Genomic DNA, 26,801 nt, shown 5'->3' with positions numbered 1-26,801 from the left:
TGAAATGGAAAAGATTCGTTGACGATGTGTTCATTATATGGAAAGGGAATGAACAGTCATTGGCTGACTTTTTTGAGGAAATCGGTGCTAATAAGTATGGAATAAGCTTTACAAATACAGTGAGCCGTATATCCATAAAAGTAAAGGGGACCATATGATTGGATGTTCATTTTTGCACTAATATATTTTGTATGTTTGAATGGATATTTGTGGAAAAGTAGTGGGGAGTGGGGCTTTGAAACCAGAAAGTGGATTGGCTGCTTCAGGCAACCATTCTACTCTTTAAAGGAAGATTTTGCCCCTAGAGTGCTCGAGCAAAGGAAGACCTCAACAAACCGATTTAACCAATCTGCATCCACTTAAAGTGCACATTAGTTTTGGGTGGATTTGGCCCAAAATGCAACACCCCGTCCCCCCCCCCCCTTTCCTTGAAATAAATGGAGAAAAAAAGTGGTTAACGTGAATGTACATGCCCTGTATAGGACGGTTATCTGCTGCATGGTCTGCACTGATTTCATATAACCCGAAGCTTGTGAACCGAGGGGGGGGAATAATGCGTGTGATGCTCTGTAAGGTCTCTACATCCTTGGAACATAATCGAATTGCTCCAAACAGGCATTGATTGTACAAAACTAAATAATAAATCTTATTTATGCTGCTCTTTTCACAGTCACTGACTTGGTCTAAGTTCTTTCAGAATCCTTAATCCAATTTTGCCTTTTTCCCGCAGGAACACAGCACAGGGCCGAGCCCAACACTGGCAATTTTCACTAAGGCGAGGTTCACACATGTCCAGCTGCGGTTTGCAGTCCGGTGCGGTTTTGTTTACTGGTTGAGGTGCGAATTTTTTTCTGGAAATTTCTTTAAGAAATGGACCACGGCTGCCCCGGACATGTGCAAACCGGCTCCATTGAATGCAGGTCTGATTCACATGTTATGCAAATCGCATGCGGTTTAAAACCAAGCTTAATTGGCCATTTTTTTTTTGTGGTGTAAGTTTACCTTTTCCTAAAAAAAAAATTAAAAGGTATACTTACTCTAAATATCCTGGACACCCCTCCAGACCCTGCTACACATAGCAGCGGTGATGCTTTGTGGTGCTAATGTAGCAGCCCATACACCATAATACACAGAGCCATGGTATCCATCATCATACTTGCCATGGCAAGTGTTCCTTGGACAGCGCAACCATATGATCACACTCATGGGCATCCGCTCCATAGGGCAAGGGAGGGCAATTGACCCCCCCAGGAAAATCGAGAAGGCGTTGAAGAGTCTAGTGGCCGCGGGTTGTCTGAGCGGTCTTGGCCCGGATGTCACACAGGCACAGCGATGCAGAGTGAAGCCGCCTCCCCCTCCGGTGTTTATGTGTACACAGGGGGAGGGAACCTGCTGTGCCTGTGCCGCGCTGATGGCTGATCTGGGGTACTGAATGGGATGGGGGAGGGGGGTCCATCTGTGCTGAAGGGGGGGTCTGTGTGGAATGGGGGGATCTGTGCTGAAGGGGGGTCCATCTGTGCTGAATGGAGGGGTCTGTGCTGAAGGTAGGTCTGTACATTTTCTAGGCTATGTTTATATGGGCATGGATGGAGTGAAGCTGAATCATCTCAAGAGCTATTTCACACTGCCAGATGACCGGGTTATCGGTTTAAGAAAGGGTTAAATGCGACGCCCATGACCAGCTCAGTATTTGCTTTAACCACTTAAGCCCTGGACCATATTGCTGGTCAAAGACCAGAGCACTTTTTGCGATTCAGCACTGCGTCGCTTTAACTGACAACTGCGTGGTCGTGCGACGTGGCTCCCAAACAAAATTGCCGTCCTTTTTTTCCCCACAAATAGAGCTTTATTTTGGTGGTATTTGATCACCTCTGCGGTTTTTAGTTTTTGCGCTATAAACAAAAATAGAGCGACAATTTTTAAAAAAATGAATATTTTTTACTTTTTACCATAATAAATATCCCCTAAAAATATATATAAAAAAAAAAAATTTCCTCAGTTTAGGCCGATACGTATTCTTCTACATATTTTTCGTAAAAAAAATCGCAATAAGCGTTTATCGATTGGTTTGCGCAAAAGTTATAGCGTTTACAAAATAGGGGGTATTTTTATGGCATTTTTATTAATATTTTTTTTTTTTACTAGTAATGGCGGCGATCAGCGATTTTTTTTTTTTCGGTACTGCGACATTATGGCGGACACTTCGGACACTTTTGACACATTTTTGGGACCATTGGCATTTTTATAGCGATCAGTGCTATAAAAATGCATTGGATTACTATAAAAATGCCACTGGCAGTGAAGGGGTTAACACTAGGGGGCTGGGAAGGGGTTAAGTATGTTCACTGGGTGTGTTCTAACTGTAGGGGGGGGTGGGACTGACTAGGGGAAATGAGTGATCTTCTGTTCATACATTGTAGAAACAGAAGATCAGCATTTCTCTCCCTGACAGGACCGGGAGCTGTGTGTTTACACACACAGCTCCCGGTCCCCGCTATGTAACGAGCAATCGCGTGTAGTGTTACCATAGTGACACTGTACTACCCAGGGGGTATTGGGGTTATTTATGAAAGGCAAATCCACTTTGCACCACAAGTGCAAACTGCACTTGAAATTGCACTGAATAGTTCCATCGCATCCGTGTGAACCGAGCCCGAAACTGGAGCACTCAGAATATGGTGCTGCTGTGCACAGTAGCCAATTAGCTTCTAACTTCATCTAATTTATTTAAGCTTTGACAATAAAACCTGGAAGCTGATTGGTTTCTATGCAGAGTTGCAGCAGATTTTGCACTCTCCATTTTAGTTGATACACCCCTACTGTCCATATATGAACAGTTCCCAAATGATGGACTGGAACCTTCTACTTTTCTGTTCTCTATCTTGTTGCAGAAATGGGCCTGTATTTCTCAAGTGATGTCACAAGTAGATTTTGATCCTGCAGTGGTTTAAAATCGGATTCCCCAAGCAAAATATAAAACAAGATTCACCATTAAGGCCCCTTTCATACTTATGCGACTTGTCGTGCGACTTGGGACTGCAAAGTCGCATGACAAGTCTTACCCCGTGATTTTCAATGAGTATCGTTCAGTTCAAGTCGCACCAACTTCACAGTGGTCCCTGTACTACTTTTGGTCCGACTTTGATGCGAGTTGAGGTCCGTAGACCTCAAGTTTACACAGGCATTCTTTCTGAAATTGCTGCAAAATCGCGTGACTTTCAAGTCGTGGCAGTGTAAATAAAGGCCTAATATAGGCAAGAACTGGCAGCAGATCAATGGCTTAACATCCATTTTGTTAGGATCAATACACTAAGCATGAAACAGGGGTGGATGTAGTAGCGCTTACCAAAATAATGAACAAATCCTAATATTAAAACAAATATAACCACACAGCTAATGAATCCAAAAGGTAAAACGGTCAAAGCCGTCACCTGCTGTGGGAAAAATAAAAATAAATTATTGCGCCCATTTGTTTGTAGCATTGGGGGGAATTGTGCTCCATTGTTGGTGTCATTGGGGGGGAATTGTGCTCCATCGTTGGTGTCATTGGGGGGAATTGTGCTCCATCGTTGGTGTCATTGGGGGGAATTGTGTCCCATCGTTGGTGTCATTGGGGGGAATTGTGTCCCATCGTTGGTGTCATTGGGAGGAATTGTGTCCCATCGTTGGTGTCATTGGGAGGAATTGTGTCCCATCGTTGGTGTCATTGGGAGGAATTGTGTCCCATCGTTGGTGTCATTGGGAGGAATTGTGTCCCATCGTTGGTGTCATTGAGAGGAATTGTGCTCCATCGTTGGTGTCATTGGGAGGAATTGTGTCCCATCGTTGGTGTCATTGGGAGGAATTGTGTCCCATCGTTGGTGTCATTGGGAGGAATTGTGTCCCATCGTTGGTGTCATTGGGGGGAATTGTGTCCCATCGTTGGTGTCATTGGGGGGAATTGTGTCCCATCGTTGGTGTCATTGGGAGGAATTGTGTCCCATCGTTGGTGTCATTGGGGGGAATTGTGTCCCATCGTTGGTGTCATTGGGGGGAATTGTGTCCCATCGTTGGTGTCATTGGGAGGAATTGTGCATTTTCATTAGTGTCAGTAAGGGGAATTATGCCCCGTTATTGGTAAAAGTGGATGAAATAGAGCCTCAAGGGCTGTAAAAAAAAAAAAAAAAAAAGCAAGCAAAGGGCCGCAGTTTTAAGACCACTGGACTAGAGCTACACAGGAGCGTTTTAGTAGATCAGCTGTACTACTAAAATTGTTACTAATAAACTCCGGAGGATGTGCCCAAATAGGCAGGCAGAGGGCAAGCCACTAGTCACCAGTATTGTCTGCGGTCTCCTCCTAATTCCCAACTTTTTGAGATGAGAACAAGGGACACCTATTAGCAAAAGTATGTATGTATGTATTATACAAAAAAAAAAAGTTTTGCCCCTGCTACTCCATCCTCCCCCAGTTCTTATGCAGATGAGAACAAAGGGAATGTGATCACTTATAAAAAAAGGTATTTATAATTATTATTATTTTTTATATCTATGCACAAATATTTTGTCTTTCATTTCTATTTTAAACTGAATGGGTTGTTTTACATGGCGATCATTTTACAATCACTTGAACACAGGCAGTCCAACTGCAAAGGAGAATTTTTGCCTTTCCTGGAGTTCAGCCTTAAGCCGCTTGTGTAGCTTACTCTGTAGGGAGCCATTTGCTCCATCTGTTTAGTGATCAATTGCTACTCCTAATGATTAATCACTTGCTATTTTAGTAGTACGATTGAGAGGCTAAATATCTGTAGCTCAGGTGGATTCCAGCGAGTAGATAAATCTTCTTACCAAAAGATTTTCAAGTGCCTGTGTAGCTTAAAGTGGAGTTCCACCCATAAATATAACATTACATCAGTAGTTTTAAAAAAATGTCATTAGTCCTTTACAAAAATTTTTTTTTTTTTTTAGATGCCTTCAAAGTGTTGTTGCTAGGCAGAATAGTTAATCTTCCCACTTCCTGCACCTAGGTGCTTAATGCTTCCTAACCTACACCGCACAGACTCCTGGGAATGTAGTGGGTGTAACTTTCCAGGAGTCTGTGCACTCCCCAGTCTCAAAGAATCATGTGACTTGGACAGCACAGGTGCTGAAACCTGATCTGACACTGCTTGTGCAGCACTGAGCATGTGCGAGGTCTGCAAGGCAGAAATCCAGGAAGTCATACAGTCTGGCTTCATGATGCCCACACTTAAGATGGCCCCAGTCAATTTCTATTTTATAAAGTGTCTAAATGCTGTAACAACCTAACAAAACGGACCTTAGTTTACAGACTAACTTTATTAGAATACATTAAGCTTGTGTATTACAGGGGTATTTTTATTTAAAAAGTGAAATTGTGGCTGGAACTCCGCTTTAACCCCCTGACTATGGTTATCCAAACGCACACTCATTAAAGTGGTTGAGATTTTTTATAAATAATAATGAACATTCCAGACAAACTGACTTTATTTTAGAAAAATAGACATTTCCCACTCTGTACAGATCCCTTGCATACAAAAAAAAATCCAGAAGAAAACAGGAGTGAGGGAGACCATTCCTGGACGGGACACATTGACAGCTCATCACACAGACCCGGCCTCATCATAATGCAGACACAACCAGCACCATGCAGGTCTATTCAATACTGCAATGCAAAAAGAATGTGCAATGTGCAGCAGCCCTGAGTCACTGTCTGAAGTGAACCTATAACTTTTCACTCATCTCTCTGCAAAGCAGGCAGCACAAGCTGAATCCCTTCGATTTTTCCCACTCTGTGGCCAGGGAGGCCCAAACCCTGTACCCCTGTTCAGATTTTACACGCAAAACTTCACCATGGCTCCTGTAATTCATCTATCCAATGTGGGTACCTTAATGGGCTAATACAGGGTTCCCTCAAAGGACTGGCACATGGTAGAGCTCCATAACGAAGCACTTGTGGTACCCAGTTTGCAGGGATGGAGTACACTATGGCTGGCAAAGTGACAGGTTCACTTTACTCTGACTACCATAAACAGAAGCACCACATTAATGAATAAGCCCCAATAGTGTCCAATGTAATAGAGGCTAGAGCAGGCAGGCATTTTGTCACACCCATGCATATTGTGAATATAAGCACCTTGGGGGTTATTTACTAAAGGCAAATCCACTTGGAAGTGCAGTCGCTGTAGATTTGAGGGGGACATGCAAGGGAAAAAAATTTTTTTTTAACTTGCACATGATTGGATGGTAAAATCAGAAGAGATCTGATTTCAGATCTATAGACCTCATTTCAGATCTATAGCAACTGTAGTGCAAAGTGGATTTGTTTTTTGTAAGTAACCCCCCCTTGTGTATCTGTAAATTTGCACATTTTGTAGGCTGTAGTGTAGAAAAGTACACCTGTCACAAGAGAAAAATGTCTGCTGCCATTGCTGACTTTCTCCTGAACATACGAGTAGCCTGGCATCAGTACATTTGAGCCAAACACCTAAAACAGGGCAGCAAACGAATGCCAGAAATCAGAATTTCCATTGCTAGTTTTGTTCTAGATCAGGTGTCTCCAAACTTCGAAACAAAGGGCCAGTTTGCTGCTTTTAAAAATTTTAGGGGGGGCCGGTCAGTGGGAGTAGAAAATGCACTTACTAGGGGTAAAGCATGCCATGGGCTTGGTGGTCAGTGGGAGGAATAGTGCCCTAGAATTGGTGTCAGTGTGAGAATTGGCTCCCCATTTCTGATATCACTGGGAAGAATAGTACCTCAAGGGCCGGATAAAGGCAAGCAAAGGGCTATATCGGGCCACAGTTTGGAGACCCCTGATCTAGAGCATTGGTCTCCAAACCTACAAAGCAAAGGGCCAGTTAACTGTCCTTCAGGCTTTAGGGGGGGCTGGAATGTGACCAGTGGGAGTAGAAAATACCTTGGCATTGGTTTAAATGTGATAGTGCCCCATTCTCGCTATCAATGAGGAGAATAGTACCCCATTGATGGTGTCAGTAGAGGGGAATGGTGTCCCATCATTGGTATCAGTTGGTGGAATGGCCAGATAAAGGCAGGCACAGGGCCAAATCTGGCCCTCGGGCCACAGTTTGGAGACCACTGTTCTAGATCAATGACTTGAACCAGATATTTAGTTTTTTTTTTTCTATGAAAACCTTATCAAAACGGCAGCTTACATATTTCTTTCATGGCAGTATTCTTGAAGGCCTGAGTCACACCTATGCAGTTTGCAGGTGCATTTTTCAATACATGTTTTTGATCCATTGAAGTCTATGGAACCAGAAAAAAAAAGTCCCTGACCCTTTCCAAAAAATGCACAGATATGAACATGACCCATAGGAAACCATGTTAAATGGACTGCAGTGTGTTCCTGCAAAACTGAAAATGCACTAAAAATGCATAGGCATGGACCAGGCCTTAGGCTCAGTTCACACCTATGCTCATCATTTTTTTTCCAATCAATTGAAAGGCATCAAAACATGCGTTGTAATGCTGCTTGTATTGGAAGTCCGTGCACGTAATGGTGCATTAAGAGGCATTCTCATACATTTCCACAGAAAATGCATCAAGTAAATATAAGAATCGAGCCTCAGAGAACCTTTTTCTAAAGAACTATGGGAGTTGGCACTGCTCACTTGTTTTTGTGATCTGGTCATTTAGCTTAGCAATTCATTGACCCGATACACATGCAGGTTCAGTGCATCTCTGGCTGAGACTCAAAGTGCATGTCTAGCCAACACTGTTTTGTCTTCATTTTAGTGTTGTATAGAGTGGAAGGACTAGAACTCCTGTTGGGTTTTTCCTGCAATCTCTGGGGCTCCCTTAGAAAGATCTCCCCTCACTTCCTGTCCCACTAACAATGTTTTGCAAGACAGGAAGTGACAGAAAATCTCCAACCAGAATTTTTTTTTTCCTCTCTATTGGAGATTTTCCCCTTACTCCCTGTCTGAGCAAACTGTTGTTACCAGGACAGGAAGGGAGGGGGAAATCTCATTAGCAGAGCTCCAGCTAGCAGTAAAAACCCCAACAGGGGTTCAAATCCTTCTCCACTATAAAAATATTTTGTCTGGACCTATATTTTAAGGCCAACTCCATCTTTCTGGACCATATTACGCCTGTATTTCTTCCATGCAGCAGCTGTCACTTTAGAAAGGTGTGTAGCTGTGTAGACATTACTCCACCGCATCATTTATTCACAGAGGTCTGTTAATGAACAAACTACAGGTCCCATCTGTCTCTGAGGAAGACATACCTGTTGTTCTCAATAGAACACGAATGCAGTTATTGACACTTCCTCCAGCACTCTAACAAAGCCTGTGCCTCCACATGGAGCCGGAGAAACAGTCTGCAGGAGCGTGTGTATTACACCCACAATCCACTGATACCAGTTGTAATGCTTTGCAAAACAATAAATATTAAATGCGTTTTTTTTTGTTTGTTTTTTTCCAAATACACTATAGTACCAAAAGTATTGGGACACCTGTCTTTATACACAGATTTTACGGTCATCCCAGTCTTAGTCCCTAGGGTTCAATATTGAGTTGGCTCACCCTTTCTAGCTATAACAGCTTAAACTCTTCTGGGAAGGCTGTCCACAAGGTTTGGGAGTGTGTCTATCCAGAAGTGCATTTGTGAGGTCAGGCAATGAGGTTGGAAGAAGGCCTGGCTCGCAGTCACCACTCCAATTCATCCCAAAGATGTTCTATTGGGTTGATGTCAGAACACTGTGCAAGCCAGTCAAGTTGCTCCGCCCCAAACTCACTCATACATGTCTTTATGGACCTTGCTTTTTGCACTGGTGCACAGTCATGTTGGAACAGGAAGGGGCCAATCCCAAACTGTTCCCAAAAAGTTAGGAGCATGAAAAATTGTCCAAGATTTCTTGGTATGCTGACACCTTAAGGCCAGGTTCACACCGTCCCCGTATGAGGCTCACAGTAGGGGTCCAGTGCATGCTGGTTCACGTCCGATTTCAGCCTGAATTTTGGGCTGAAATAGAACCTGAAATGTTTTTTTTCCGGCACACCAAACGTGCTGCGGAGATAATATGTGAACCGGCTCCATAGCGAGCCAGTCACGTTCTCCAGCTATGCGAATTGAATGCAGGGGACACGCGCATTCAATTTGCATAGGTGTGAACCCGGCCTAAGAGTTCCCTTCACTGGAACCGAGGGGCCAAGCCCAAGCCCAACCCCTGAAAAACAACCCCACACCATAATTCCCCCCCTCCACCAAATGATTTGGACCAGTGTACCAAGCAAAGTCCATAAAGACATGGATTAACGAGTTTGGGGTAGAAAAACTTGACTGGCATGCACAGAGTCTGACCCCAACCTGATGGAACATCTTTGGGATGAATGAGAGCGCAAACTGTGAGCCAAGCCTTCTTATCCAAATCAGACCTCACAAATGCGCCTCTGGAAGAATGGTCAAACATCCCATAGACACACTCCTAAACCTTGTGGACGGCCTTCCCAGAAGAGTTGAAGCTGCTATAGCTGCAAAGGGTGGGCCAACTCAGTATTGAACCCTACAGGCTAAGACTGGGATGACATTAAAGTTCATGAGCATGTAAAGGCAGGTGTCCCAATACTTTTGGTAATATGGTGTATATGTGCATTAAATAACTTTTGTAAAAGGTGGTCTTTAAGCAGCAAAGCACAGGATAGATGAATGTCCTGGAAGTGGCTAAACACAAGTCAGCGCCTCTCTTCTACTCTGCAAGGTTCATCTACACCTTTACTTGCTGTATTAGTGAAGCCAACACTAAATGCCTTGTCTGTGCAAAATGACTCCCAACCTGCTTTCTAAGGCCTATAGCCCCCCCCTAGGAAGGTACCCAGTACCTGTAGCTTCATGGATGTTGCCCATAGAAAAATTAGACTCTTTTCATTTTCAGACCTGCACTTGGAAAAGGAGTCTAATTGCTATGGGCAACAATGACATTTTCCTTTTCGACATTGTTCTAAACAAGGCCCTCTGTGCTTTTTTTCAAGCAAGGTTGAGACTTCTATATCCTTGTAAAAGGAAAAACTGTAGAGCCAGCATCTTGTCAGCATTGAGTCTTCACATCGTCCAGCTTGTGGGGCTCCACTATGGAAAGTGGCCCGCAGTCTTTGAATGGCTGTGGTGTCACCGATGGAGGCAGACTTGTGCATGTTCTCTCTTTAAATAAAGGGCGATCAATCTGGGGAAATCTCTGTCCTTCAGGCACAGTTCTCAATGTTTGCCAGGAAACGTTCTGCCCACCACTCTTCCAGATCAATAGGGACGAAATCTGCAGGGAGAGGGAAAAAAAGAGACATCAGTTATTTTTCTTATTTTGAGTCTCTAATGTTAATCCAAAGACTATGTGAAACCTGCATCATCAGAGGTCTCCAGATCCAAGTCTCAGCTCTTTAAAATGTAACTTGGGACACAGCAAGGTCCATAAAGACATGGATGAGAGGGTTTGGGGTGGAGGAACTTGACTGACCCGCACAGTCCTGATATCAACGCGTAAGAAAACCTTTGGGTAGAAATAGAACGGAGAGTGCCTGACCTCACAAATGTGCTTCTGGAAGAATGGTCAAACATTCCCATAGACACACTCCTAAACCTTGTGGACAGCCTTCCCAGAAGAGTTGAAGCTGTTATAGGTACAAATGATGGGCCAACTCAATATTGAACCCTACAGACCAAGACTGGGACGTCATTGAAGTTCATGTGCGTGTAAAGGCAGGTGTCCCAATACTTTTGGTAATATAGTGTATATTAAAGCGGTGGTTCCCCTAAAAATAAACTTTTAACATTGCTTTTCCCACATTAATTACGATTAGAATCGGCTGGTTTTATTAAAAAAAAACGTCCGTACATACCGTTTGCTATATTCGTTCCCACCGCCACTTCCGGGTACGATGCTGGCGGTGGGCGTTCCTAATTGATGGACAGGCATCCGACCGACGCATACATCGCGTCACGAGATGCCGAACGTCGGTGCGGCTCTATACGGCGCATGCGCACCGACGTTCGGCTTCTTTCGGCATCTTGTGACGCGATGTATGCGTCGGTCTGATGCCTGTCCATCAATTAGGAACGCCCACCGCCAGCATCGTACCCGGAAGTGGCGGTGGGAACGAATATAGCAAACGGTATGTACGGACGTTTTTTTTTTTTTAATCAAACCAGCCGATTCTAATCGTAATTAATTTGGGAAAAGCAATGTTAAAAGTTTATTTTTAGGGGAACCACCGCTTTAACAAGCAGGATGGTGGTAACATGAATCTGCTTTTCAGCAGGTAAAAATAGAGGTCACAATGGATAGTCAGAAAAGCTGACACTACGGATGATGAACCTTAAAGCCATATCCTAGCAGTGGTGGGTCCATAAAGGGTGCCGCCCTCTCTCCTGCCTATCACTATCTATCCCTGGTGGTGGTCCACACACACAGTGTGAGTGAGTGAGTGAGTGAGTGAGTGAGTGAGTGAGTGAGTGAGTGAGTGAGTGAGTGAGTGTGTGTGTGTGTGTGTGTGTGTGTGTGTGTATATATATACACACACACACACACACACACACACACCCCATTCGGGTGTCCGGCCCCTTGTCGGGCACCTGAATTCCCCTGCATTTTTTTTTTTTTTTTTTGGGGAAGCATCCGATTAAAACCATAGGCTCCAATAGGCGTCCAAAAAAGGTGAATAGCGGGAGCCATGCTGGGCGCTCACTGCTGTGTTTGAATATGCATTCACTTTCCTAACACTCAACCGCCTCTCAGCCAATCAGGTGCTGGGGTCTGTTACCTGTCACCCGATTGGCTGAAACGACAGGCGCTGTGATTGGACGCCTATCGCAGATGAAGGAAGAAGACATCGAGGAGTGTGAAAGACACTGGACACCACCTGCTGCCGTGACTCGCTGCCCCACCGAGACAGGCAAGTGCTGGACGGGGGATGCACACTGGCAGCATTTGATGGGCACAGTAGCGGCAATTAATGGGCACACTGGCAGTTTGTTTGCGCACCCAGGCCCCCCTCAAAAAAAAAAAAAAAATTGGGAGCACCAGCAGTCACCGTGTCCTAGTAAAACAATTGTTCTCAATTCCAAGGCCCTCGAGATTTCGGTTAGTTCCAGGATGCAAACGAAACTCACTCGGTGAATGTAGCTGTGCTAAAAATCAGAACTCCCTTCCCCAGCCAGGTATACTCATCCATCCAAGCTCACTCCCTGCATCCTCACTCCGGTGGAAGAAGGGAGAGGGGTTACGGCATTCACCTTGGTAAACTCTGATGCCATAACAGTGAGCCACTCACAGAATGTGAATTCTTATATAAACCTCACCAGGGGGGAGGGGCAAAAGATGGCGTCTCTACAATTCCATGCAGAAATTATATCAGAAGGGTATGTCTTGTGACAGCATCAATTCTAATATTTGGTTTGCGATAGGCTATTTGGATTACCAATCTGAAGGTACATAATGAGGAGCTTCAAACAAATGTGACAACGCAAAGTAACCAGATTTCAAAGTGCAGCTGTCATGTCAGTTAACAGATTATTTTAGATTAGTTGCCGGGGGTAACATCACTGCTGACCTTTCACTGATTTATTGGGTCAACCCCCTAGTTGGTGTTATGAAGCCCCCCCCCCATACCAGTTCAGTGGCAGTGGTTATACTGGAGTGATGGGTTTACTGTCACACCAGAGAAGCCAACAAGACAGATGTCTTGCCACCCCCATCAAATCATTCTCTGCAGCCATTACCTTTTGTACCACCATCCCCTCCCTTTATAATGTAAGCTCTACGAGCCGGGCCCTCCTGTATTGAACTGTACTGTAAATGTGCTGCCCCCTATACATTGTAAAGCACTGCGTAAACTGTTGAGATTGATATATATATATATCATGTAAAATAATGTCATCATAACAAACATTTAACCAACCCCCTCCTCTTATATTCATGATCATATGTCTTACTCTTAGGAGAGGAATCTGTAGTCTGATCTTGATATTGTTGGGGTCCACATCCGTTTAGTTCTGGTTTCTCCAATTGATGCTGCACCTCCTGCCAAGCTGTTGATGACAAAAAAAAAAATAATATATATAATAATATAGATGGTTATAGGAGCTTACTTACTATGAACAGCATGGACTGGTATAGACAGGACAAGTTCCACAGGTTCTTCCAGAACTATTGTACAATACGAACAGGTGACCTCTTCTTACTTATGTAGAGGAACAAGACAGACAAACCCCATGGCAATGTTACAAAAGACAATGTTACAAAAGACAATGTTTTGTAACCAGAGGCTCAAGCAGGTGGATAGTGTTATTACATTTTTATCCTGGGTTTAGATACGTTTTATAACTTGTAGCTTACCAGTCTTTCAATGTGGGGGCTGCATTGGTTCCCCCCACCCACTATTATTCACATCTGGCGAGCCAGCCAGGAACATACTTTCTGTCCTACAAGGTTTACTCACTCTACTGTATTTATGGATAAGCTGTGTTGCTGGCTCCTGATGTGGCCAACAGAACACTTCCCTCTTTCCTTAAAGTGTACCTTCCCCCTAAAGCACACGTTGGGTTTCCCCCACGCAAAGACTGCGATCAGAGAAGTCTGAAACGTTCCCGTCTTTGCATGTATGCCATAAATCACCTGCACACGTGCAGATGTGCCGACAGTCTCTGCCAGGACCAGGAGGTAAGGCAGAGCCCGTGGGTACATTGGCACATGCACCCTTATGGTGCTACTCAACGCAGCCAACCGTTTAATACCAATATATTGGAAGCGGGCAAAAGTTCCTAGCCACGAGTAATGGATCAGGAAGGTAATGAAATTATGGAGGCAGAGGACTGGATAACGACTTGCAGGGATACGCGTGGCGCATTTGCATAATACTTGGGCAGCTTGGTGGGACTACTCTACTGACCTACACCCTGTTCCATTAAGCCTAGATGTTGCCCTATTGGCAGTAGCAGACCCCTCATTCAGGCTACTCAGTCTTAAAGAAGTCATTTGTTCACTCAACGCTATTGCTTTATTTTTCTGTTGCCCAGTGGAACATGCTGGTGTGAGCGGTGTCGGTGACATGGAATGCATCCATTTATTATTCAGTGGTTTACTTTCTTTTATATCCTGTATTTATTGATGGTTTCTAGCACCCGGTGGGCCAAGCTTTGGACCTTAGGGCAAGCCCTCCTAGTGTGTTTACGGCCCACGGAATACCAGCTGCCCTTGTGACTGATCTGGCCCCTTTTTTCCCCTCTGTTGGACTAGATATTAGCCACCAGTTTACAAATGTTCCATCTTATATCTAGAATATAGAAACGGTCTCTTAGAGGGGTTGTAAAGGTTCCTTTTTTTTTTTCCTAAAATAGGTTCCTTTAAGCTAGTGCATTGTTGGTTCACTTACCTTTTCCTTCCATTTCCCTTCTAAATGATTCCCCCCCTTTGTCTGAATTTCTCACTTCCTGTTCCTCCTCAGTAAGTTGTTCTGGCTGACTAACCCCCAGACAGAACGGCTCGGATAATGGGGGCAAGCTTACTGAGGAGAAACAGGAAGTGAGAAATCCAGACAAAGAAAAAAACATTTAGAAGGGAAATCAAAGGAAAAGGTAAGTGAACCAACAATGCACAAGCTTAAAAGGAACCCATTTAGAAATAAATAATATATATATATATATAAATCCTTTACAACCTCTTTAATAAAAATAGTTTCCACATTCTGTAGAACACATAATATGCCTGCACTGCAGTGGATCCACCCTTCATTTTTTTTTTCCTGCATGCAAGTTGGGCAGGGCAACAGATCTACAGGCTGAACAGAAGAACAAATGGGTCCCTGGTAGAAAAAAATAATAATAATCTTATACTTACAGCTCAATTTGAATAATGTACACCTGGCATGAAAGGAAAAAGAAGATGCCCATGCTGGCTCTTCTTTAAAAATCCTAACATTGTGTCTGGCCACTAGTCAGGAAAGGTCACGATATTAGTCCTGGGTCATCAATGCAGACTGTGTTCAAGTCCTTGCTTTAGCATGACAGCCAAGCAATTCGTATTTTCAGGAGAGATCAGCAATGGCAGCTGCCCCATGAAAGGTAATTTTAGAACATATACTCAACAAGGTGTCAAACCAGGGGAAAGGGCTGGAATTCCCCTTTAAGCCAGCCTAAGGATTGGATTTCATGGTGCATTTTCCAGAATGGCTCAGAGCTTCTTTTTCCTTCAGCTTAAAGCGGGAGTTCACCCGAAAAAAAATTTTTAACATTAGATTGGGCCTAATTACGGGAAGCAGAATCGGGTGTTTTGATTAAAATCAATGCAGTACTTACCTTTTTTGAGATAGATGTTCTCCCGCCGCTTCCGGATATGGTCTTCGGGACTGGGCATTTCTATTTGATTGACAGCCTTCCGAGTTGCCGAACGTCGGTGCGGCGCTATACGGCGCCTGCGCACCGACGCTCGGCTACTTTCGGAAACTGGTGACGCGCTGTATGCGACGGTCGGAAGGCTGTCAATCAAATAGGAACGCCCAGTCCCGCAGCCCATACCCGGAAACGGCGGGAGAACATCTATCTCAAAAAAGGCAAGTACTGCATTGATTTGAATCAAAACACCCGATTCTGCTTCCCGTAATTAGGGTTAACCTCCACTTTAAAGGTGCAGGATCGTTCACAGATGGATTTACAGGAATACCAGCTTAGGTGAAGGGGGTATACACTTACCCTGGTAAACAAAACGAACGTTCTCCTCGTGTGCCGGTGTGTACACCTCCTCCTCTGCAGGGGGGCTGACAGATGGGGTGTGTTTACCGTTCACCCGATTAAACACCAGTTTGGGCGCACAACTGCTGTGGACAAGTAGAACGAGAACATGTTAAAAGAAGACCTGTACTGTCGTATGTGAAAGTATAATTTCAAAAACAAAAAAAATAAAAAATTGTGTGCATTTAAATTACGGCTGTCTGTTATATTTTCTCTTTAACAGAAATGTAACCTACATGGTATTGTGCCTTGTTGTGCTCTTTATGGTATCCCCGCGTAATTCAAAAAGGTAAGTGAACCAACAATGCACTAGCTTAAAGGAACCAATTTAGAAAATAAAAGATGAACCTTTACAACCCCTTTAACTGTACAGATCGGGCATTGTGCCACATAAATTACATGAAGCTTTACACAATAAGGCCTTGAACGGCGGATCAAAGCAGACTTCAAGGATAACCTTGATTTAGCGTTCAGAAGAACGTCTCATCTGCTGCCCAAAATATGATTTCCAGATCAGAGCAGATGTTATGCAAACCTACCAGCCTGGTCTTCAGAACCTATTTTTGATCAACGGTGATATATTTCCCCAGTTTTTGGTCCAGAATTTTCAAGGAAGATTCATGTGATACTGTTAAGCCTTTTTCACACGGGCGTACTTAAAGCAGGGGTTCACCCTAAAAACTAATTTCTAACATTACATTGAGCTGACTCTCGACAATATGCATTTTTTTTTTGCTGTACATACCTCGTACAGCTATTTTCTTCCCTGGTTTCCGGGTAGTGAATCCCACGGGAGTGGGCGTTCCTATCCAGCAGGTGATTGACGTGATGACAAAAGCTACCTCCCCCCGTCGCATAAAGAGCGGCACGAGTTGCAGAAAGAAGCCGAACGGCGCCTGCGCACCGCCGTTCGGCGGAAGAGGACACAGCGGGTAACAGTTCAAAAATGAATGAGAAGTGACATCAACCATAGACTTACTATGGGGCTCCTGTTGTCGGCTGCCTCGCCTGCACAGCAAAGCTGACAGCTCAGTGTGGGACCTGAGCTGTCAGCACGGCTCAGAAAAAGGCATGTATAACAATTTTCTCTTTACAGGACTAGATAGGGTGGACTTCTACTTTAAGCCTATGGGTGCTGAAATTGCAATGCAATTTAGGCAAGGGTTTCTTTGTGAATTCAGGACAGGTGCGATTTGCCATTTCTCTCTCTCTCCACAATACACACACATACACACACACACACACACACACTTCGCTGCAAAACTTCACTTTTATTGACCCTTCATGCAATATACATCAGAAAGCGTGGGGGGGGGGGGGGGGGGGAGTAAAAGTTGATGCGTTTGGCGCCGTTACCAGCACTTACTCATAACTTCATACTGGAGGTAAGGCAAAAAAACAATCAAAAAAATAAAAAAAACACACAACACACACACCTTAGTATGTGAACACTGATCTCTGTATGCCACTATGCTCTATCGCAGGGATATGCAATTAGCGGACCTCCAGCTGTTACAAAACTACAAGTCCCATCATGCCTCTGCCTCTGGGTGTCATGCTTGTGGCTGTCAGAGTCTTGCTATGCCTCATGGGACTTGTAGTTCTGAAACAGCTGGAGGTCCGCTAATTGCATATCTCTGCTCTATCGTTTGCGAGTCTGGATCACATCGCTCCAAACTCACACAGGACCCCTTTCATAATTGCACTCAAACACAATGCATGTGGATCGCATCAGCGTGAACCACCTCAATAGGAACATATAATTAGGGCCGATCCGCCCTATAGGCTCACTATGCAAGCTGCTTAGGGCCCCTCAAAGCTGCGGAGGGCCCCCCAAATTACTAGAGGCCCCGCCTAGTGACAAGTCATTTTCAGCCACCTCAACTCGCTGGCTGCATGGGAGAAAAGGTAAGAAGTCAGCACCCCCCCCGCTTCTCACTTTAATGTAAGATGTCATTTGCTGTTACTGTCGGGAGCGCCCCCCTCCCCCGCGTCTCAACTTTAATGCGACATGTCATTTTGCTTAGGGCCCCAGGGAGGTCAGGATCGGCACTGCATAGAATATCTAGCCTGTCATGCAAATCTGTGCGTTTAAAAGCGCATCCAGAATTGCATGTGTGAACCAGGCCTAAGCGTACACCTGCGCAAAGGGCTGCACAGTCCTATTCACGGGGGCAGCACAGCCGCTAAGTGGTTAGCATGTCCGCCTGGCAACACTAGGGCCATAGGTTCAAATCCAAACCATGGTATTACCTGCACGAGTTTGCATGTTCTCCCTGTGCCTGCGTGGGTTTCCTTCGTGTACTCCAGTTTCCTCCTACACTCCAAAGACATGCTGGGAGGTTAATTGGATCATTAGTCATTAGTCAACTTACTGACTAGTCTGCAACAAACCAAATCATCCTGTCGAGTACTATGCGTTAAAAAATAAATGAAAAAACTGGTCTATAGTTTGCATATACATTTGCAAATACATGTGTAAGCTGTAGAGCCACTTCACGGCACCCCAATATTATCTACAGTCCTAACTATTTTTGAGAGCCTCCACAGTGGAAGCACATTCAATATAATGGTTAGAGGGCAGGTGAGCCTTGAAAGGTGATGCAATCTAAAATGCAGTTAGGACTGCAGATAATAATGGGGGGGGGGGGGGGGCCCCATGAAGCGGTTGTGCAGCTTACGCATTTGAGAATGTGTGCAAGCTAAACCCCTGTTTTAACACCTAGTTAGACAGGATGATTTGGTTGGTTGCAGAATGGCTGGTAAGTTGAGCTGGGGACTTTGATTCTGTCGGTCACCCTTCCATGTGCTCCTTGCTGCAAAGGCCAATTATAGGTGGGGGCTGTTGCCATTTGTTTGTACAATTTGACATCAGTATATGTGCATGTGTCCACCCCCCCCAAACTCACACTGTCTGCATTCGGGGGCACGCTCACCCACATGCATAGGCGTGCGCACAGGGTGTGCCCAGGCACACCCTAATCACTCCCTGCAGTGCAGATTTCCCCTGCCGCCCAGTAAACCCTCCCACAGCATGGCTGTCTTCCCTCCTCTCCCATTGGCTAATGCAGTGGGCACACATAGATGATATTTCAGGATGAGTGGGGGGGGGGGGTAATGTCAATTACCGGCCCCTTCCCTTTCTGAATCAACACAGCGAGAGATCGGTACTGTGTTTTTGAGCTTTCAGGTGCACACCCTAATGCAATAGGCTGCACACACCTATGCCCACATGGAAGTCAAATTGGGAGCAGCAGCTATGTCCATGCAGTCTCCCTATCTCAATTAGCATGGATGGGGCTGCCTGCATTCAGATGCCCAGAATACCTGTGCATCCCATGCATGCAAACACAGCCCTTGGTGCAGGTGTACTCCCATATAAAAAGGAGGCCATACAGGGACATGTACACTTCGTCCATAAGTCCTACTCCGTAAAAGGTTTCCCACACTGCACGGATTATGGTCAACTGGCCTGAATTAGCTTCATACAGTTTGTAATAAAGCAAAACAAAGAAGAGGGGTGCATTAGCCTTGCACCCGCTTTGTTCTGCAGTGCCTTTACTATGTTCCCCCCCTGCAGCAAAGCTTGTACATGTATTGAAAATACCAAGGACCCGCGATCCATCTTCCTCCATTACATTACTCCTGAGCGCGGTTGTTCTTTCTGCTTTTTATACAGTTTGGAATGGATGGCTCTAGATTAGAATATATAAAGATAGTCATACACTAAAATAGAGTTTCATTCAAAAACATTTTTTTTTACTTTTGTTTTGTGGGATCAAAAGGGAAAAGAAAAAAAAAATTCTCAAACAAAGACGTTTCTAACCATTCATTCCAAAAAGCGATTAAGGCACTGCAAGTATTTTTGAATGACATTCACTTTTTAAATTTTGCAACCAAGCATTTTTTTTTTATAAACACTCCGATGAATTCTCTATGAATACAGACCCAGCACGATGCACTGGGCTGATGTAGTTGGGAGTAGATGCATCCAGCTGACATTTTTCTAAATTAGAAAGTGAAAGGACGCATCGGATTAGCTGCTATGGCCAACACCTCCACTGTACCTTCTACATGGTGTAACCATAATCACCAACTGAGAATGTAAGCAGACATACAGCAGAAGGCCATAGGTCACTAGAGACAGACTTCAGTCTCACTCTACTGGTTTCCTTCCAATCTATAGCAGTACAAACTACATACAGTACAACTGGATTATATATATATATATATATATATATATATATATATATATATATATATATATATATATATATATATATATATATATATATATATATATATATATATATATATAAATAAAATTAGTATTGGCAGGTAGTGCAGTGGTTGGGATTCAAACCGACAATCCTAGTGCTGCCAGGTGGAAGTGCTAACCACTGCCTAATAATAAATATACATTTTAATAATACCCATATAAAACAGTGACTGGGTTGAAAGACTTTCAGTCATATCATTGATGGTGTGCCAGGACTACAAATTTATGATAAAGGTGAAGAACAATTGGATTCCGTGTGTGTTGAAGGGAGAATCAAAGTCCTTGTTGGGTTTTACCATCCCCCACCCTAATTTAATGCTGTGTGGCATATCATGGTCTATCTAGGTGTAAAAAAACACTGGGATATTAAACACTAACTTGCATGGCCAGTTTAAACACAAGGGGCCAGATTCACGTAGGAGAGCGCATCTTTGTGCGGGCGTAACGTATCCTATTTACGTTACGCCTCCGCAACTTTGCCAGCCAAGTGCAGTATTCACAAAGCAAAGTTGCGGCGGCGTAGCGTAAATAGGCCGGCGTAAGCCCGCCTAATTCAAATGTGGAAGATGTGGGCATGTGTTATGTAAATTTATTGTGACCCCACGTAAATGACGCTTTTTACGCATTCTCCAAATTAACCCGCAAAAAAGCCAATGCTTTCGACGTGAACGAAAATGACGCCCAGCCCTATTCGCGAACCACTTACGCAAACGACGTAAAACATTCTACGCTGTTCTGACGTCCATACCTAACATTGGTACGCCTTATAGAGCAGGGGTAACTCTACGCTGGAAAAAGCCTTACCTAAACGGCGTATCTCTACTGCGACCGCCGGGCGTACGTTCGTGAATAGGCGTATCTAGCTGATTTACATATTTCTAGGCGTAAATCAGCGTACACACCCCTAGCGGCCAGCGTAAATATGCAGTTAAGATATGACGGCGTAGGAGACTTACGCTGGTCGTATCTTATACAAATTCTGTCGCATCTGATTCTTTGAATCAGGCGCCAAGATAGGACGCCTCAGACTCAGAGATACGACGGCGTATCTCCTACGTGAATCTGGGCCAGGAAGTACATCCTCCTGATCAAAGGAGATCAAAGGGTCATTTGGTGGGGGCAAGCTCTACTCAAGGACACAGGGGTTGATTTACTAAAGGCAAATCCACATTGCACTACAAGTGCAGTTGCTGTAGATCTGAGGGGGGGGGGGGGGGAATCTAAAAAGAGGGGAACCTCTGCCGATTTTATCATCCAATCATGTGCAAGCAAAAAATTCTGTTTTGTTTTTATTGCATCCCCCCCCGATCTACAGCTACTACACAGTGGATTTGCCTTTAGTAAATAAACCCCATAGGCTGTAGTGTCGTACAAACCGACCCAAGCTAGAATTTGCAAAAACATAAAAGTAGCAAGGCTGCAAGATCTACTATACCAGGGGTCTCCAAACTGCAGCCCGAGGGCCAGATGTGGCCCTTTAATAGCCTTTATCCAGCCCTTGGGGCACAATTCCTCCCACTGATACGAGGCACTATTCAACCCACTGGCACCAACAATGGGGCACTATCTCTTCCACCGATACCAATGATGGGATACTATTCCTCCTACTAATGGGGGGGGGGGGGGGGTGTGAATGCTCCTCCTATTGACCACCAACCCCGAGGCCATAGTTATGCTGGGCCCGTGACATTTTCTGCCGCTGCTGGCCACAACCTGGCCCTCCTAAAGTCTGAAGGACAATTAAAGTGGCCCTTTGTTTGAAAAGTTTGGAGATCCCTATACTACACCATCGGTCTTATTTATTAAAGTAGGATTTCCATTTACTGAACCCACAGCTAAGAAGAGGCTGTTCCACACCACGACACGCTGCAACGCAAAGTTTAGGCTGAAATGTAGCCTGGATTTTCTAGTTGCGGAAGGGGTTAATACAGTTAAAGGGCTGTCAGAAGCCATTAAAAAAAAAAAAAAAAGAAGGCTTAACTATGCCCATCCTTTCCTGCCAGATCCGCCATTCGTAGAAGGTGGACTTCAGCTTCAATGAATGAGACCGAATCTATGAATGGATGACCGATAGCTCCACCCCTTCAGAGATTCATTCATTACTGCAACATGCCGGTGTGAATGAATTCTAAAAATAAAGTTGTACTGAGGCTACTACCAGCCACTTAAAGCGGAGCCGCGCTGAAAAAAAAAAATATTAAAAACCAGCAGCTACAAATACTGCAGCTGCTGACTTTTAATATGAGGACACTTACCTGTCCTGGAGTCCAGCGCTGTCCGCAGCAAAGGACGAGCTATCGCTCGTCACTCTGCTGCCCCCCCCCCCGCCATCCTCGGTAAGGGAACCAGGTAGTAAAGCGCTCCGGCTTCACTGCCCGGTTCCCTACGGCGTATGCGCGAGCCGCGCTATGCCTGTCGATTGGCTCTTGCAGTGTACTGGGAGCCGAGTGTTCACAGAACACAACGGGGGGGGGGGGGGGTGGACGGGAGGTGACGTCATGCCCGCAGTCTGCCCGAGACTGTGTGGCCGGAAGTGGGTGCAAATACCTGTCTTTAGGTGTCTAAAGGTGTCAAAATGTGACACGGGAGGGGGGGGGGGGGTTCCGATCAGCGGGAGTTCCACTTTAGGGTGGAGCTCTGCTTTAACAATACTAATAGCCTGGCTGCCTCTGGCCTCATACATTTCGGAGTCACTGAGAGAGATTATATATATATATATATATATATATATATATATATATATATATATATATATATATATATATTATATTATATATCACACCACATACAAAAAGCATGTGCATTTTTATGCACGTCGGTACACATTTTTTGATCTGTTGTGAAGTGACAGCTCTCTGGGAGGGTCAAACTACAAGTTTTATATATATATATATATATATATATATATATATATATATATATATATATATATATTTATTATCTTTATTTAGTTACATTGCATGTACATCCATTCAGATGTGTCGTGTTAAATGCAGACAGGTTGTAATTAAATGCAATGAACAAAGTACAAAACATTGCGGTGTAAATGAGGCGCAAAGAAAACCCAATATTCTCTGTGCCCTTGCAGTGACCTGACAAAAGTTGCACATGGTGTGAACGCGCCCTGACTCATCTGGAGAAAGGGCCAAGCACAAATATTTCAGGATTGACCTGGAACGATCCCAGAAGCCCCCGTGTACGCTATTCATACAGCGCCAACAAGTTACACAACGCTGTACATTCACATCAGTTCCTGTCCTCAGGAGCTTACAATCGAAAGTCGCCATCTCATGCACATGCTGGGGCCAGTTAACTTACCGGCATGGCTTTGGAGTGTGGGAGGAAAACAAACAAGCGCAGGATGAACATGCAAACTCCATGCAGATAGTTCTCTGACTGGGATATGAACTGAGGACCCCAGTGCTACAAGGCAGATGTGCTAGTGCTCTGATTGGATACCATTCGTTAGTTGCATTTACTCATTACGCTTCATTGGCTCCATTACTTTAATTTAGTACACAAAATTAATATAATCAGAGGTCCCATGATGCCAAGACCAACTAAATCGTTCTCTTTGTTCCTCCCAAGACCTTCTGCTCTCTAGTTCTCTTGTCCCCTCCTCCCATGCTCGTATCTAGGACTTCTCCAAAGCCTTTCCCATCCCCTGGAACTCCCTACCATCTCTACTCCTACCTTATCCACTTTTAAGCAATCTCTAAAAACGTTTCTATTCAGAGAAGCCTATCTGCCCCCACCTAATAACAGCTTCTCCCGCGCTGTCTCCCCGTCGAATCGCCGCTTCCAGCGCTCAGTTTGAACGCTTCCGCCGACGTATACCGAGTGCAGTACACTCGGCTACATTTGGCCAGGCTCGGCTTCGCTCGTGCTCACGCTCTGTGACGTTTATGCTCGAGCACGAGCCTGGCCGAATGTAGCCGAGTGTACTGCACTCGGTATACGTCGGCTCAGGCATTCAAACTGAGCGCGGGAAGCGGGTATCGGCGTATATCGCGCACCCACGATTTTCCCCTTATTTTAAGGGGAAAAAAGTGCGCGGTATACGCCGATAAATACGGTACTTTTTGTACCACTTGACCCTCCCTTCTAGATTGTAGCTATGAAAAGACACATAGACAGGAGACATGGGCGCTGCACACCCCGAAAATAAGGTTGAAAAAAAAAAGGAAAAGTTTCCCCATGGGGCTTTGGACAGCAAAAATATTTAAAGTCGACTTTAAATATTTTTGCTGTCCAAAGCCCCATGGGGAAACGTTTCCTTTTTTCTCCCTTCTAGATTGTAAGCTCTTATGATCAGTGCCCTCCGATTCCTCCCTGTACTGTCTGATGTCATGTTGTAAAGTGCGGCGGCGCAAACTGTTGGCGCTATACAAATCCTGCATTATAATATTAATAATACTCATCTGCCCAGTGTTACACAAGGGCGTCATGGAGTAAGTATAAAGGGAACACTCTGAATTTTGGCTCTGCTGCCAAGCAGACATGTGACATCGGCGATCAAGGGCAGCAAAGGGTTACGAGGATCCAGCCCCTGTCTCTCCCCCTTCGCCTGGCCACACCCCTCCCTTCACATGTGACAGGGACAGTGTGCACATGGTAACCTCTATACAAGGTCAAGCAGCGGCATTGCCTTTCATTCCGGTCAGGGATCCTGCCGTGGAAAGTCAGTGCACCCCCACCTTCCCCGTGTCCCCCAACTCCAGCGGATACGTCCCCACCAGCACTGACCTTGGAAGGGGGTCCCAGCCGTTGGATGATGATGAAGAAGTGTTGATCAGCAGCTGCTGCTTGATTTTCAGCTCCTGCAGCTTAGTGTCAATCTGCTGCTTGGGACCTGCAAGGAGAAACACACAGATTAGGAACCCGGCACCATACACTTCTATAAAGTGTGACAACGTGCGCACACGTGACGGGTACTGTAAAATGCCTGTTGTCCCCGGAACCCCTCAGTCCTTGCACAATGTTAAAAATCCCCAAAAGTCATTCCTCTATGAATACCGGGGGGTGTTTATGGTAACACTAACCAATCAGAAGCCAGGACTAGGAATGCCGGGGTGGCAGCCCTCCGGTGTCACACAGGCTTAGCCATGCAGTGTCCTTGGAAATTACTTTATTTTGCATCAATAAAGATGATGTAGAGACAGCAGATCACATCAATGGCACTCTTGTATCTGGAGGTCCCCATGTCTGTTGAGGACAGAGCACAGGCAGGCACCCCCAGGGACAAGGATCACCCCCCCCAGCACCAAGGATCCCCCCCAGACAAGGGTCTCCCTCCTCCCTAGCACCAGGGCCAAGGATCTCCCCCCCCCCCCAGCACCAGCACCAGGGACATGGATCACCCCCAGCACCAGGGACACCCCCAGCACCAGGGCCAAGGATCCCCCCCCCACAGACAAGGATCTCCCCCCCCCCCAGCACCAGAGACGTGGATCACCCCCAGCACCAATGATCTTCCCCCCAGCACCAGGGACATGGATCACCCCCAGCACCAGGGACATGGATCACCCCCAGCACCAGGGCCAAGGATCCCCCTCCAGCACCAGGGACACAGATCACCCCCAGCACCAGGGCCAAGGATCCCCCCCCCCCAGACAAGGATCTCCCCAGCACCAGAGACGTGGATCACCCCCAGCACCAGGGAAACAGATCACCCCCAGCACCAATGATCTTCCCCCCAGACAAGGATCCCCCCCAGCACCAGGGACATGGATCACCCCCAGCACCAGGGACACCCCCAGCACCAAGGATCCCCCTCCAGCACCAGGGACACAGATCACCCCCAGCACCAGGGACACAGATCACCCCCCAGACAAGGATCCCCCCAGCACCAGGGACGTGGATCCCCCCTAGCACCAGGGACGTGGATCCCCCCCTAGCACCAGGGACACGGATCACCCCCAGCACCAGGGACACGGATCACCCCCAGCACCAGGGACACCCCCAGCACCAGGGACAAGGATCTCCCCCCCCAGCACAAGGATCTCCCCCCCCAGCACAAGGATCACCCCCAGCACCAGGGACAAGGATCACCCACTTACCTGTTCTCCTCTGGGTGGTCAGTTTGCTGGGTCCTCTGGTGATGGTGTACATGACGGGGAGGGAGGGGGCTGTAGGGTGAGATGCCCCCCTGGTACTTGTATGATCAGCAGGCAGACTCTGACTTTTGACTGCTGCAGCTTCTGCTTTAAGAAGGCATGTGCAGGAGGACACGCCCCCCTCCGGGGATCTTAAAGGGACCGCTGCACTACTTGTGCTTATCTAACTGGTTGTGCAATAACAGAGTGTCTGGCTGCAATACTGGGAATGCAGGAGATTATACAATCCTGGAAGCATCAGGCTGATAGATTAGGGTTATTCAGTAGAGAGGACTACAATTCCCAGCATGCTTGTAGAACTACATGTCCCAGCATGCCCTATGTAAAGATAGATACAAATATTAGACACAAAAAAAAAATGGTTGACTTTATTTGGATGCAAGCAATTGCATGTTCCACCCAATCAGTGCCATCGATATCTGAAAGATACAATTTGATCATCAGATCGATTCATTGGATTCACCATACATGATATACAAACTGATCCGAGAGGCTTGTTAAAGCTGGTCATACATTATGCAATCTGTCCAATCTCTGTACACTCTTCCTTAGGCCCCATTCACACCACATGCATTCAAGTGCGTTATTTTCTGCATCGAAGACGCATGGAAAGTATTTTAATTCGTTAGGCTCCATTCGCAACTGGGCGACGCAATGCACCACTTTTTTTGTGC

The 26,801-nt window shown here is 45.5% G+C and overlaps 1 protein-coding gene across 2 annotated transcripts; it reads right to left on the bottom strand.

Moving 5' to 3' along the window:
- Positions 1-9,706: 9,706 nt before the first annotated feature.
- MCRIP2 (MAPK regulated corepressor interacting protein 2) lies at positions 9,707-26,208 on the bottom strand. 2 transcript variants are annotated; one of them, XM_040356602.1, is made up of 5 exons: positions 26,071-26,208; positions 24,758-24,863; positions 15,694-15,818; positions 12,940-13,035; positions 9,707-10,267 (listed from the first exon to the last, which is right to left on the bottom strand). In XM_040356602.1, exons 1-5 carry the CDS (start codon positions 26,120-26,122, stop codon positions 10,197-10,199), a joined length of 450 nt encoding a protein of 149 aa, XP_040212536.1. In that variant the 5' UTR covers positions 26,123-26,208; the 3' UTR covers positions 9,707-10,196. The 2 variants fall into 2 exon arrangements, with proteins under 2 accessions (XP_040212536.1, XP_040212537.1); XM_040356603.1 differs by having other exon boundaries at positions 15,694-15,815.
- Between the last annotated feature and the right edge of the window lie 593 nt (positions 26,209-26,801).

The sequence above is a fragment of the Rana temporaria genome, chromosome 6 (assembly GCF_905171775.1).
Source record: "Rana temporaria chromosome 6, aRanTem1.1, whole genome shotgun sequence".
Lineage (NCBI taxonomy): Eukaryota > Metazoa > Chordata > Amphibia > Anura > Ranidae > Rana > Rana temporaria.
Note: the sequence above shows the minus strand (reverse complement) of the source record. Positions and strands in the feature narration are given on the sequence as shown.

Coding starts and splice junctions, on each gene's coding strand:
- MCRIP2 (XM_040356602.1), bottom strand. CDS start 26,122: ATGTACACCATCACCAGAGGACCCAGCAAACTGACCACCCAGAGGAGA. Junction 24,864..26,070: donor GACCACCCAGAGGAGAACAG/GTAAGTGGGTGA, acceptor TTCTCCTTGCAG/GTCCCAAGCAGCAGATTGAC. Junction 13,036..15,693: donor CGTTCGTTTTGTTTACCAGG/GTAAGTGTATAC, acceptor TGTCATCAACAG/CTTGGCAGGAGGTGCAGCAT.